The 14453-nt window shown below is 37.8% G+C and overlaps 1 protein-coding gene and 1 long non-coding RNA gene across 3 annotated transcripts in view; one reads left to right on the forward strand and one right to left on the reverse strand.

Moving 5' to 3' along the window:
• Positions 1-14453, forward strand: part of LOC126248965 (uncharacterized) — a 94859-nt gene that overhangs the window by 29014 nt on the left and 51392 nt on the right. The window lies entirely within an intron of this gene.
• Positions 1-14453, reverse strand: part of LOC126248963 (leucine-rich repeat-containing protein 40-like) — a 238926-nt gene that overhangs the window by 2109 nt on the left and 222364 nt on the right. For both annotated transcript variants that reach the window (XM_049950513.1, XM_049950512.1), the window contains 2 exons: positions 8836-9024; positions 2829-3014 (listed from right to left, as the gene is read on the reverse strand). In XM_049950513.1, coding sequence (XP_049806470.1) covers positions 2829-3014; positions 8836-9024 — 375 coding nt within the window. The remainder of the gene's footprint in view (positions 1-2828; positions 3015-8835; positions 9025-14453) is intronic.

A 14453-nucleotide genomic window follows, 5' to 3' on the forward strand; every position in this document is an offset into this window, starting at 1 on the left:
TACACAAACAAATGCAGAATAACATGCTGCTAAGGGAGTGGGATAGGGTAATAAATGATCCATAAAACTTAGCAAACTATGTAAATGAGCATTTTTTCAAGTATTGCAGAGAACTTAAAAAAAATCCCCAAACAAATCTAACACCTGTAAATAATGTCGCATTAAATACAATGATGTTACTTCCAACCACTGAGTATGATGTCAATAAAACTGTTCAAAAACTAAAAAATAAAAAGTCAGTACGCTTAGATGAAGTACCAATGTGTTTACTGAAACAATGCATACGGATTATACAAGGCCCTTTAACAAATATAATAAATTAATCCTTCACATCGGGGACATTTCCAGAGTAGTTAAAACAGGTAAGAGTTGTAACTTTGCTCAAGAAAGGTGCTGCGGAAGGCATAGAAAATTACCGGCCCATCTCCCTGCTGTCACGATTCTCAAAAATAATAGAAGCAATTATGAAAGACAGATTAATGAATTACCTGGATAAATACAATCTTTTAAGCGAATCACAATTTAGTTTCCGAAGTGTCAAAAATACGGAGTCAGCCATAGCAGAATTCACAAAAGTTGTACTTGATGCTCTAAAGATGAGTGTGTCACAGGTATATTTTTGGATCTTTCTAAGGCCTTTGATACAGTCGACTACAAGATTCGATTAAATAAATTACAAGCATTACGAATAAGAGGGGTAGCTAATGACTGGTATCAATCATACCTAGCATATAGGGTACAAAGAGTAGAAACAACACATACTTCAAATAGATCCAAACATTTAGTAAAACACTTATCAGAACCAAAATACATTAATATAGGGGTTCCGCAAGGTAGCATATTAGGACCAATACTATTCCTGATATACATCAATGACTTTCCCAGTAGTGTTACTCATGGTGAAAAAATTGTCTTTGCTGATGACAGCAATATTATAGTCACTGAGAAAACAACAGAACTCCTTGCACAGTAAGCAAATGAAACTCCAAGGAAGGTTATGATTGGCCAATAAGCAATAAAGTGACATTGAACATAAAACTAATGCCATGAATTTCAGTTTGAAGAGGAAAAATGACAAAATTAAATGTAGATGGCACCTCTATAGACTGTGTAACAAAGGCAAAATTTCTAGGAATGAATATTGATTCTCATTTGAAGTGGTGTGAACATACAAGTGTACTTGCAAACAGAATGTCATCAGCATGATATGCCCTTAGAACCCTATCATCAGTGTGTAACATGCAGTGTCTTTCAGTTACATACTATTCATATGTACACTCAGTTCTTAGCTATGGCATTCTTTTTTGGGTAACAAATGCACAAAATATGAACACAATTTTCAAACTCCAGAAAAGAGCAATAAGAATAATAACCAATAATAGTAGTCAAGCTCATTGTAAAGATCTGTTCAGAACACTGGGCTTTTTAACTGCTCCATGTGAATACATTCACCATTCAGTTGTACACATTAAAAATAACATTGTTAATTACTGCACAAACAGCTCTGTCATGACCATGGAACAAGAGCTAGACTCAACTTACAATTACCAAGAAAAAATAAACATAAAACTCAAAACAGCATTTTCTATCAAGCAATAAAACTGTACAATAAATTACCAAGAGATATTAAAGAAATTACAAAAATACACTTACTTAAAAAGGCAGCTAGCAAGTACCTGTTATGCAACACACTTTATGCATTGAAGGATTAATTAGATAAAACAGATTAGGGGTTTGGTAAAAAAAAAGTTATACAAATAAATAATAATAATAATGATTATAAAACATCCAACATTCCACATAACACCTTCAAATTATTATTTTTTCCTTCTTTTTTCCTTTTCTAGATGTACTTAACTGCAAGCTATGCATAGCACAATACTAACATCTCTTCCTCTTTCTGAGCTCAGCATCTCACTCATTGTAGAGGGATGCCGACTCAGTTTTTCAGGATAGCAAATGGGAAGTTGCGAGTTGCGGTACAGAAAATGGCCCAGAGATCACCAGTGTGTGTGTGTGTGTGTGTGTGTGTGTGTGTGTGTGTGTGTGTGTGTGTAATGAGTGAAGTGTTATGAAACAATGTGTGTATAGTGTGTGCAGTGACTGATTGTGAGATACAAGTGAACAGTGTGGCATTACATTATTTAATAAGTTATTTGCAAAAAAAGTATTGTATACCAGGAGTAAATCTAATGATTGTGTCCAACTAGAAGTCCGTAAATGTATTTGTATATGAATTAGCTTATTTCAAATTGGTCTAAACTTGTAAATACTTTGACATGTCCTATATCCTTGTAAAAAATGATCTACGGATGGATAAAGCTGCTGCTGCTGCTGCTACTGCTACTACTACTACTACTACTACTACTACTACTACTACTAATCTTTTAAATGGAAATTACACTGCAGATTTATCAATTATATCTTAAAATGCATGGAGCCACTTTGAACTGAAACAGCAAACAGTATCAGAAAAATCTAAAAAAACAGATGTGAGATTTGCATTGCCCTTACGGTACATTATGGAGATTATTTGTTTTTGCCTCTCTTTCAGTTAAGTTTAATTGTAAAAGAATTTCATTGGGAACAATGTGGCTTGCACAATACTAAGCTGCAAAATCAGTTTTATTTCTCTAATATAGATTAATATGAAACCAAGCTGCAAGCAAGCAAGCTGTTCAATGTTCCTTGCAAGACTGCACTGCAGTCTAACATGGGGCATTCAGAGTTCCCCATCTTTCCTATCATTTGCCATAGCTACTGCAAATATCTCATTCTAGATTTTTTGTCAAATACCAATTTAAACAAAGTTACAATAAGGAACTCACCTTAACTGCCTCAAGTTCCCAAGTTGTGGTGGAACAGATGATATGTTATTGTTTGATAAATCAAGTACTGCAAGTCTTCCTAGTTGAGAGAGGACTTCCATATCAATTTCTGCCAAGGTGTTCCCTTTCAAATCCAAAATCTCCAAACTTTGTAAGGTTGCAATAATAGGTGGTATATATTGAAACCTGTAATGTCAAGAATTCTTTCATAGCACAAATACATAATAATTACTCTTAGAGAAATCTGTAATGTGAATAATTATGTTTCTCCAAGTAGATTTTTAATATCAACAATTACTAAGAACACAGATAAAAATCAACACTCTTTCTACCAATAATCTTACAAGTTGGTGCATATGCAATTTAAGACAGGTATAACTAAATGCTTTATGTTAGCATTTTAAACTTCAGCTAAAAACCATAACTGAAAACAAAAATAAAGCAATTTAAGCAGTTACAGTTCACAAAAATTAGGAGTAAGAAACTGTGTAGAGATGATAATCAGATATCACGCAGAGGTATCTTCTAATGACTTATGACATTTACTTTTCAGTAATGTTTGAGATGAACAATCAAAGTACGTTTCAGGTAAAATATGATTTGCGCATCCAGAACATGACCTGTTCTTACAGTGTAGTGTGCAGTGCCCTAGTTTGTGAGACATGGAGGTGAGCAAAATCTGGATTGAATCCATGCAGAAGATTAGCAACTGTTAGCTGGTACACTGACCAGTTGAAGAGTGGTTTTTGGGCAGTTTCCCACACTTGTTGAGGCAATAGCACAGCTCGTCCCCACATCCCGCCTCAGAGAATACAATACACAAACAGTTAAAATATGGTATCACCCAGAATTAAAGTTCACACGATTCACAGACAGATTTGTATCCTGATACAAATTAAATAACGAGCAGCTTCAAAACACAAATACAGAAAGAAAACCTGAACTTGTAGAATTTTGAAAAATTAATTGAAAGTACATCTTTTTAATGGGGTCTATTACAATTTTAGAATCTGGAATGTTAACCTAAAAATGCTTATTGGCATTCTGCAGCATTATATAATTGTAAAATGTGTTTCCATGGTTACAAATATAAACAAAATAAGTTTTGCTCCACATCTACCTATGTCATGATATTTGGTGTTTATGCTGGTTCAGGGTCTGGATACAGTAATATTTCTGGTTATTTATGCTTTATATATATTTTTTCTTTGCCTCATAACACTCTAGTCATCAACTAATGGAAGTCTGAAAACCTTAGATAACCATTACATCTCAACTAACAGTCACAGAGTTATGCATTTAAACAATACTTTAGTGCTATAAATGTTTTTCTTCCCAAATTGCACTGTTTTAATTTATTATTTTTGTTAGAAGTGATCGTTACAAAAGTGTTAAATCTTTCATGGTCACTTGTCGACAAATTGCAGAGTTAACACATGGCAAGCCTTCTTACAGAGGGAAAGGAAGTTTAAACCTTCATGTGTCACTGATGACCAGGTCCTTTCATACTAACTATTAATTCAGGATGGACAAGTATGAAGGAGGAAATTGTTTGTGACTTTGTTTAAGGTAACATTGTGCCATAGCCACAAGATGCACGAAATCCACAAAATATTTCAGTCAAGGAGGTCGGGTATGGTTTTGAGCCACACTCCTCCCAACTGCATCCCAAACATTAATCTTATCCCATCAGAGGCAGGGCCACCTTTGAAAATAGCCATGTCTGCTGCAGTCACTGCATAGCTCTTTACACTAATATGACAACCAACCAGCTGCCCACCAGAATGAATGGCCACTGGAAAACTGTGGCCAAGAATAAAGTTGATGAACCATTGGCACAACATGCAGCTGAGCACAACATGCTGAAGTTCAATGTCTGCTTCAGAACCTGGGCGATCTGGTTCCTTCCCTCCACCACAAGCTTTTCTGAGCTATTCAGATGGGAGTTATTCTTACAACACATCCTTCATTCCCATAACCCTTCTGGCCTCAGTCTCAGTTAACTAACTGTCCACACACTCTCTGCCCAACAGTTTCCCTTTTCTCTGTCCTATCACCCCCTCCCAATCCACATTTTCAGATCACCATCTTTGGGCGACACACCCCACTGCCTATGGTGCTCGTTTATCACATGGCTAACCTGTGAACCTGCCACCCCTCCATTACACATTCCTAGACAACCAATCTGCTGTCACCTTCCAAGCTGCTCGCTACCTACTGCCAATCCATGTTTCTGCCTCCCACCTCTCTCCCTTAACCATTCCCCCCCCCCCCCCCCTCCCAACCAGACACAAACCCCACATCACCAGTCAAAGTACAATCCTGGCATTGTGTGTCCATATGTGGGGCGGGGGTTGTACTGAGGCTCAAAAAGGATTTATTCTGGGAACTAGCAAGTTTTCTTTCCCTTTTGTGTGTGCCTGTCGACATCTCAACACTTCCACTACTTGGTGAGTGGTCTCCTTTACCCTTAATGTACTTACATTCCGATAGAACTTCCTTTACATATTTATAGCACAATGTTTGGTGTATCATGTCTTAAACATAAATGTGTTTCCACAGAAGACACAACAGGAGGAGGGGAGGGGGGACACAACTTTGTGGCAATTTGTTAATTGTGTCCTACAAATTCAAAAGCATACAATCCTGAAGTCAAAAAGTTACTTTAAAATTTCTTGACACAATGCAAGTTGCACATAATGAACATTTAATCATGTTGTTGTTGTGGTCTTCAGTCCTGAGACTGGTTTGATGCAGCTCTCCATGCTACTCTATCCTGTGCAAGCTTCTTCATCTCCCAGTACCTACTGCAACCTACATCCTTCTGAATCTGCTTAGTGTATTGATCTCTTGGTCTCCCTCTACGATTTTTACCCTCCACGCTGCCCTCCAATGCTAAATTTGTGATCCCTTGATGCCTCAAAACATGTCCTACCAACCGATCCCTTCTTCTAGTCAAGTTGTGCCACAAACTTCTCTTCTCCCCAATCCTATTCAATGCCTCCTCATTAGTTACGTGATCTACCCACCTTAACTTCAGCATTCTTCTGTAGCACCACATTTCGAAAGCTTCTATTCTCTTCTTGTCCAAACTAGTTATCGTCCATGTTTCACTTCCATACATGGCTACACTCCATACAAATACTTTCAGAAACGACTTCCTGACACCTAAATCTATACTCGATGTTAACAAATTTCTCTTCTTGAGAAACGCTTTCCTTGCCATTGCGAGTCTACATTTTATATCCTCTCTACTTCGACCATCATCGGTTATTTTACTCCCTAAATAGCAAAACTCCTTTACTACTTTAAGTGTCTCATTTCCTAATCTAATTCCCTCAGCATCACCCGACTTAATTTGACTACATTCCATTATCCTCGTTTTGCTTTTGTTGATGTTCATCTTATATCCTCCTTTCAAGACACCATCCATTCCGTTCAACTGCTCTTCCAAGTCCTTTGCTGTCTCTGACAGAATTACAATGTCATCGGCGAACCTCAAAGTTTTTACTTCTTCTCCATGAATTTTAATACCTACTCCGAATTTTTCTTTTGTTTCCTTTACTGCTTGCTCAATATACAGATTGAATAACATCGGGGAGAGGCTACAACCCTGTCTCACTCCTTTCCCAACCACTGCTTCCCTTTCATGCCCCTCGACTCTTATAACTGCCATCTGGTTTCTGTACAAATTGTAAATAGCCTTTCGCTCCCTGTATTTTACCCCTGCCACCTTCAGAATTTGAAAGAGAGTATTCCAGTCAACATTGTCAAAAGCTTTCTCTAAGTCTACAAATGCTAGAAACGTAGGTTTGCCTTTTCTTAATCTTTCTTCCAAGATAAGTCGTAAGGTCAGTATTGCCTCACGTGTTCCAACATTTCTACGGAATCCGAACTGATCTTCCCCGAGGTCGGCTTCTACCAGTTTTTCCATTCGTCTGTAAAGAATTCGCGTTAGTATTTTGCAGCTGTGACTTATTAAACTGATAGTTCGGTAATTTTCACATCTGTCAACACCTGCTTTCTTTGGGATTGGAATTATTATATTCTTCTTGAAGTCTGAGGGTATTTCGCCTGTCTCATACATCGTGCTCACTAGATGGTAGAGTTTTGTCATGACTGGCTCTCCCGAGGCCATCAGTAGTTCTAGTGGAATGTTGTCTACTCCCGGGGCCTTGTTTCGACTCAGGTCTTTCAGTGCTCTGTCAAACTCTTCACGCAGTATCTTATCTCCCATTTCGTCTTCATCTACATCCTCTTCCATTTCCATAATATTGTCCTCGAGTACCTCTCCCTTGTATAAACCCTCTATATACTCCTTCCACCTTTCTGCCTTCCCTTCTTTGCTTAGAACTGGGTTTCCATCTGAGCTCTTGATATTCATACAAGTGGTTCTCTTCTCTCCAAAGGTCTCTTTAATTTTCCTGTAGGCAGTATCTATCTTACCCCTAGTGAGACAAGCCTCTACATCCTTACATTTGTCCTCTAGCCATCCCTGCTTAGCCATTTTGCACTTCCTGTCGATTTCATTTTTGAGACGTTTGTATTCCTTTTTGCCTGCTTCATTTACTGCATTTTTATATTTTCTCCTTTCATCAATTAAATTCAATATTTCTTCTGTTACCCAAGGATTTCTATTAGCCCTCGTCTTTTTACCTACTTGATCGTCTGCTGCCTTCACCACTTCATCCCTCAGAGCTACCCATTCTTCTTCTACTGTATTTCTTTCCCCCATTCCTGTCAATTGTCCCCTTATGCTCTCCCTGAAACTCTCTACAACCTCTGGTTCTTTCAGTTTATCCAGGTCCCATCTCCTTAAATTCCCACCTTTTTGCAGTTTCTTCAGTTTCAATCTGCAGTTCATAACCAATAGATTGTGGTCAGAATCCACATCTGCCCCAGGAAATGTCTTACAATTTAAAACCTGGTTTCTAAATCTCTGTCTTACCATTATATAATCTATCTGAAACCTGTCAGTATCTCCTGGCTTCTTCCATGTATACAGCCTCCTTTCATGCTTCTTGAACCAAGTGTTAGCTATGATTAAGTTATGCTCTGTGCAAAATTCTACAAGGCGGCTTCCTCTTTCATTCCTTCCCCCCAATCCATATTCACCTACTATGTTTCCTTCTCTCCCTTTTCCTACTGACGAATTCCAGTCACCCATGACTATTAAATTTTCGTCTCCTTTCACTACCTGAATAATTTCTTTTATCTCGTCATACATTTCATCTATTTCTTCATCATCTGCAGAGCTAGTTGGCATATAAACTTGTACTACTGTAGTAGGCATGGGCTTTGTGTCTATCTTGGCCACAATAATGCGTTCACTATGCTGTTTGTAGTAGCTAACCCGCACTCCTATTTTTTTATTCATTATTAAACCTACTCCTGCATTACCCCTATTTGATTTTGTATTTATAACCCTGTAATCACCTGACCAAAAGTCTTGTTCCTCCTGCCACCGAACTTCACTAATTCCCACTATATCTAACTTTAACCTATCCATTTCTCTTTTCAAATTTTCTAACCTACCTGCCCGATTAAGTGATCTGACATTCCACGCTCCGATCCGCAGAACGCCAGTTTTCTTTCTCCTGATAACGACGTCCTCTTGAGTAGTCCCCGCCCGGAGATCCGAATGGGGGACTATTTTACCTCCGGAATATTTTACCCAAGAGGACGCCATGTAAAAAAATGAAAATTCTAATGCTGCCTCAGAAACTGTGGAAATCAAAGACAACCAAGAACCTCCAATTTAAACCACAGAAAAATAAAAATTAACGAAAGACAAGACACAGTATTTATATTAACTTAATGTACTTAAATACAGTGTACTCCATGATAATTACATTAATATGACATCAAGTATTCAAGGAGACACTGACCTGTTATAAAATCTTAATTTATGCAAACAAATAGAAATCTCAGTATTGTAAAAGAAACTGGAATTTTTAAAAAAAAGTCCCTGAAAAGATAACCAACAATGAAGGAGATCTGTACTAACCTGTTGCAAGCAAGTACAAGTTCACGAAGCGTAACAAGCTCTGAAATTGATTCTGGGAGATCTGTTAGTTTATTAAACTGCACATTAAGGTACTGCAAGTATGAAAAGTCTCCTATTGAGACTGGCAGATTCTCCAGTAAATTACATTCAACATTAATTTCTGTGGCAATCTTATTCAACTTAGACATTCTGAAAAAGAACACATAATTAATGAAATATTTTATGTTCCTTCCTTAGTGTGAATCTACAGACACCAACACTATTTGTATAGTATTCTAAACAATTATTTGTTAATGTGGAAAATGTCAAGCTTCACTGTGGTTCAGGGTCCACTCTAAACTGTAGGTCCCTCTGTAAAGGTCGGAGAAAGGCAAAGGCTTATCCCCTCCAATTAAAGTATATCTAAGAAAGCACTGCTGTGTTCAAATAGCTTTACATCTTACTTTTACTACATAATGCACAACAAGAAATTGTAATTAAAATAATTATAATAATAATAATAATGAAATAAATATGCTCTGAACTACGTCAAACAAATGTTTTTACAGAAATGCACCAAATTTATTTGTTGTGATTCCTCTGCCAAAACCTTTAATCCTTATGGTGATTGACTACATGCACTTCACCATCTAATCTCAGCACCTGTAGGACCCACTGCAGATCAAGCAACCATATGCCACTCTAAAATCTACCTTGGATATGCAGAATTGCCATCATAAGATCATAAGTTGAACAGAAAATCATGACAGTTACCAAACTACTTTTGTAGCAGCTTGTTAAGTTGCAATGTGTTACATTTCAACCTGATCATCATCCTGCGCTACGTAAGGAATCTGCCACAAGAAAAATGCAAACACATCAAGCAGATTTGCTTCACTTGTGCCAACATACCAAAATAATGAAGTTAATTAAAAATTGCAGTAAAACACAAGGCTCTAAATCTACCTTAAATGCATATGTGTGAAATATCATGATCTCTCCTTTTGTGATTGATTTGTAATGTTACAAGTTTATGCTGAGCTTTATTGACAGAGGACAACCAGCACTGTTGCCATATATACATATATAGTACTATTTCATTTATTTTCTTTGTCATCATTGGCATCACCACAGATGATGGATGTAGAGGAATTGTAGGCAAAGTTTACGCAGATTGTAAATCATGGTCTGGAGAGTTATGTGCCTAGTAAGTGGATAAAGGATGGAAAAGATCCGCTATGGTTTAATAACAAAATTTGGAAGATGCTGAGAAAGCAGAGGCTGTTGCACTCTCAGTTCAAAAGAGAATGCACAAACGACGGCAAGTGAAAGTTTGTAGAGATTCGGATATCTGTTAAAAGATCTACACATGAGGCATACAACTACTACCATCGCAACTTAGCAAAAGATTTGGTAGATAACCTGAGAAAATTCTGGTCCTATGCGAAATTGCTAAACAGGTCTAAGGCTTCCATTTAGTCCGTTGTCAATAAGATTAGATTAGATTAGATTAGATTAGTTTTCGTTCCATAGATCCGTGCTGAGGAGATCCTCGTGGATGTGGAACATGTCAATTTTTTAAGCTGAAATAACAGTACTAATAGTATGAATATATACAATACATCATTTGTTTCTATTAAAAAATTCGTCAATGGAGTAGAAGGAGTTGGCCACTAGTAAGTCTTTCAGGCTCCTTTTAAACTGATATTTATTTGTAACTAAATTTTTTATGTTTACTGGCAAATTATTGAAGATGAGTGTTCCTGAGTAGTGGACCCCTTTTTTAACTAAAGTAAGTGCTTTTAAGTCCTTGTGCAGATCATTGTTGTATGTATGAACTGAGCTGTTTGTTGGAAAAAGAGATATATTATTTAGGACAAATTTCATTAATGAGTAAATATACTGAGAGGCAGTAGCTAGTATACCCAGTTCTTTGAAGAGGTTTCTACAGGACTTCCATGAATTTACTCCACAAATAATACGTATTACACTCTTTTGGACTCTGAAAACTTTTGTTTGACTTGACGAGTTACCCCAAAGTATTATACCATATGACATTATGGAATGAAAGTAGGCAAAGTATGCAAGCTTTTTCATTTTTATGTCGCCTATGTCTGCTAACACTCGAATTGCAAATACAGATTTGTTAAGGCGTTTCTGCAGTTCTGTGGTGTGCTCTTCCCAACTGAATTTATTATCAAGTTGTAATCCCAGGAATTTAAGACTGTCAACCTATTCTATCTGCTCTTCTTTGTATTTTATGCATATGCTGGGTGGAAACCTCTTACAGGTTCTGAATTGCATATAGTGAGTCTTTTCGAAGTTTAATGTCAGTGAGTTGGCTTTAAACCATTTATTAATATCCATGAAAATACCATTAGCAGATCTTTCTAGAACTACACTTGAGATACTATTTATTGCAATACTTGTGTCATCTGCAAACAAAACGAACTCTGCTTCTGGCAGTGTAACTGATGAGAGATCATTAATGTACACAAGAAAAAGCAATGGCCCTAAGATGGATCCTTGTGGGACACCACATGTAATTTCTTCCCATTCTGATGATGACTGATGACTTAATTCACTAGTCCCTTGCACTGACACCCTTTGTTTCCTGTTAGTGAGGTATGACTTGAACCATTTTGCAGCACCGCCCGTGACACCATAGAATTCTAATTTACTTAAAAGGATGTTGTGGTTCACACAATCAAATGCCTTTGACAAATCACAGACAATACCTGCTGCTTGTAATTTGTTATTTAAGGAATTAAGTACATTTTCACTGTAGGTGTAAATAGCCTTCTCGATATCAGAACCCTTCAGAAATCCAAACTGTGTTCTTGATAACATGTTATTTGTGGTCAGATGGTTGAGCAGCTGCCTGTACATTACTTTTTCTAAAATTTTTGAGAATGCTGGCAAAAGTGAAATCGGTCTGTAGTTTGATGGTATCTCTTTATCCCCTTTCTTGAATAGAGGCTTAACATCTGCATGTTTTAACCAGTCAGGAAATGTCCCAGTTATAATTGACTGGTTACACAAGTAACTTAGAATTGCACTAAACTCACAAGAACATGCCTTAATTAACTTTGTTGATATTTCATCGTACCCACTACAATGCTTTGTTTTTAAAGATTTTATTATGGATGTTATTTCTTTTGGTGAAGTGAGTGATATATTCATGTACTTGAAGCTATTTGTGAAGGCTAGTTTCAGATAATCAAGGGCATTATTTACTGATCCTGAAAGTCCCATTCTCTCAGTAACAGATATAAAGTACTTGTTAAATAGATTTGCCACACTATGCCCATCAGTTACTAATGTGTCGTCTACCCTTAGTGCTATTTGCTCCTGTTCCTTTCTGGTTCTACCAGTCTGCTCTTTCACTATATCCCATATTGTTTTTATTTTGTTCCCTGACATTGCTATCTTCTTCTCGTAGTGCATTTGTTTAGACATCTGAATTACTTTTTTTAATGTTTTACAGTATTCCTTGTATTTAGCTAAATAATCAGCATTGGAGCTATTCTTGGTCGACAGATACATTTTCCTTTTTGTCTTACAGGAAATCTTTATTCCTTGTGTAATCCATGGTTTTATTATAGACTTCTGTTTAATTTGTGTAACTTTTAGAGGAAAACAGTTTTCAAACATGGTACTGACATTGTTCATGAATGTGTTATATTTTTCATTCATGTCACGAGCACTATAAACATCTTTCCAGTTCATATCTTTGAGCAATTTTCTAAAACACTCAAAATACAAATACCTGGCATAGAGAAACAACTGAAAGATTTGAAAGCAAATAAATCACCAGGTCTGGATCGAATCCTAATTTGGTTTTACCAAAATACTACAGCATTGGCCCCTTATCTAGCCTACATTTATTGTGAATCTCTGGCCCAACACAAAGTTCCAAGTGACAGGAAAAAAGTGCAGTAGACTCCTGTATATAAGAAGGGTTAAAGAACGGACCCACACAATTACAGATCAGTATCCCTAACTTTGATTTCCTGCAGAATCCTTGTGGAATTCCTAGGCCTGATACACAGCTAAACAAATAAATACATGGAAACTGCAAAAATACACAGAATACCCGGATAACAGACTCTTATATCAGCAATAAAAACAAACTGGTCAGTACATGAATTTAAGTATTTAAAACACATTTCACTAATGATTTTAAATATAAAGTAAACTGATGGTAGGAACTCATGCCAGCACTACATGTTATCTTGCAGTTCAAAGGAGAATCTCTCTCTCTCTCTCTCTCTCTCTCTCTGTATAGACAGAATATAAATCCTACACAATCTTAAAATTGTGCTGATCAGGAAAGTGTACAGAGGGTTTAGATCAGCATAGGTCATCAACATACAGTCATTCATAAAAGATAAAACTGAATCACTTCTTATATACATTGAAGAGCCAAAGAAACTGGTATACCTGCCTAATATTGTGTAGGCCCTCCATGAGCAAGCAGAAGTGCCACAACATGACGTGGCATGGACTCGACTAATGTCTGAAGTAGTACTGGAGGCAAGTGACACCACGAATCCTGCAGGGCTGTCCATAAATTCGTAAGTGTACGAGGGGGTGGAGATCTCTTCTGAACAGCACATTGCAAGGCATCCCAGGTATGCTCAGTAATGTTCATGTATGGTGAGTCTGGTAGCCAGTGGAACTGTTTAAACCCGGAAGAGAGTTCCTGGAGCCACTCTGTAGCAATTCTGGTTGTGTGGGGTGTCACACTGTCCTGATGGAATTGCCCAAGTCAGGCGGAATGCACAATGGACATGAATGGATGCAGGTGATCACACAGGATGTTTATGTACTTGTCACCTGTCAGAGTAGTATCTAGATGTATCAAGGATCCCATATCAGTCCAACTGCACACACCCCACACCATTACAGAGCTTCCACCAGCTTGAGCAGTTCCCTGTTGACATACAGGGTCCACGGATTCATGAGGTTGTCTCCATACCCGTACATGTCCATCCGCTCGATACAATTTGAAACGAGACTCGTACGGCCAGGTAACATGTTTCCAGTCATCAACAGTGCAATGTCAGTGTTGACGGGCCCAGGCGAGGTTACTGTGAGTTCCAATGTTGGATGCATTATGGAGCCTCTTAGGAAAATAGCATTCAGGGCTGGAAAGAAAGCCAACATGCACTCAGTATGTCTGCCAGAGGGCTTCATCTGAAATGTGGAGGAGATCTTGCCTGTGGCTATTGAGCACACACAGAGTGTTGGCACCATGATGCCTGTTGCTTGGTTTCCAAGGCCATCCTCAATTCATACAGGCAGCCATTAGAAGTGGTGAAGGCTTAGCAGAGCTTGCAGTTTGCAGCAGTGTTCCCAGGCTTGAACGGGGCCTTTTAACTGGGGCCGAGTGGAGGATCTAAATAAAAGGCCTCATCGTTTCTGACGGTCTTCACTGCAGATATCTGGATGTGAATTAACAGGTGGGGAATTGTAGGACTCGCATTCGTGCATCAGAAATGCATTGCACAAAGGAAGCAGCTACTCAGGTGGCAAAGGACTTGTGGAGTGCACATGGGGGTTGTCAAGGCACAGTGGTACTTTGAGGTACTCTGATTAACACTCACCAGTCAACATGCGGATGGTGAAATCAGACC

This window comes from Schistocerca nitens, chromosome 3, assembly GCF_023898315.1.
Source record: "Schistocerca nitens isolate TAMUIC-IGC-003100 chromosome 3, iqSchNite1.1, whole genome shotgun sequence".
In the NCBI taxonomy this organism is placed as follows: domain Eukaryota; kingdom Metazoa; phylum Arthropoda; class Insecta; order Orthoptera; family Acrididae; genus Schistocerca; species Schistocerca nitens.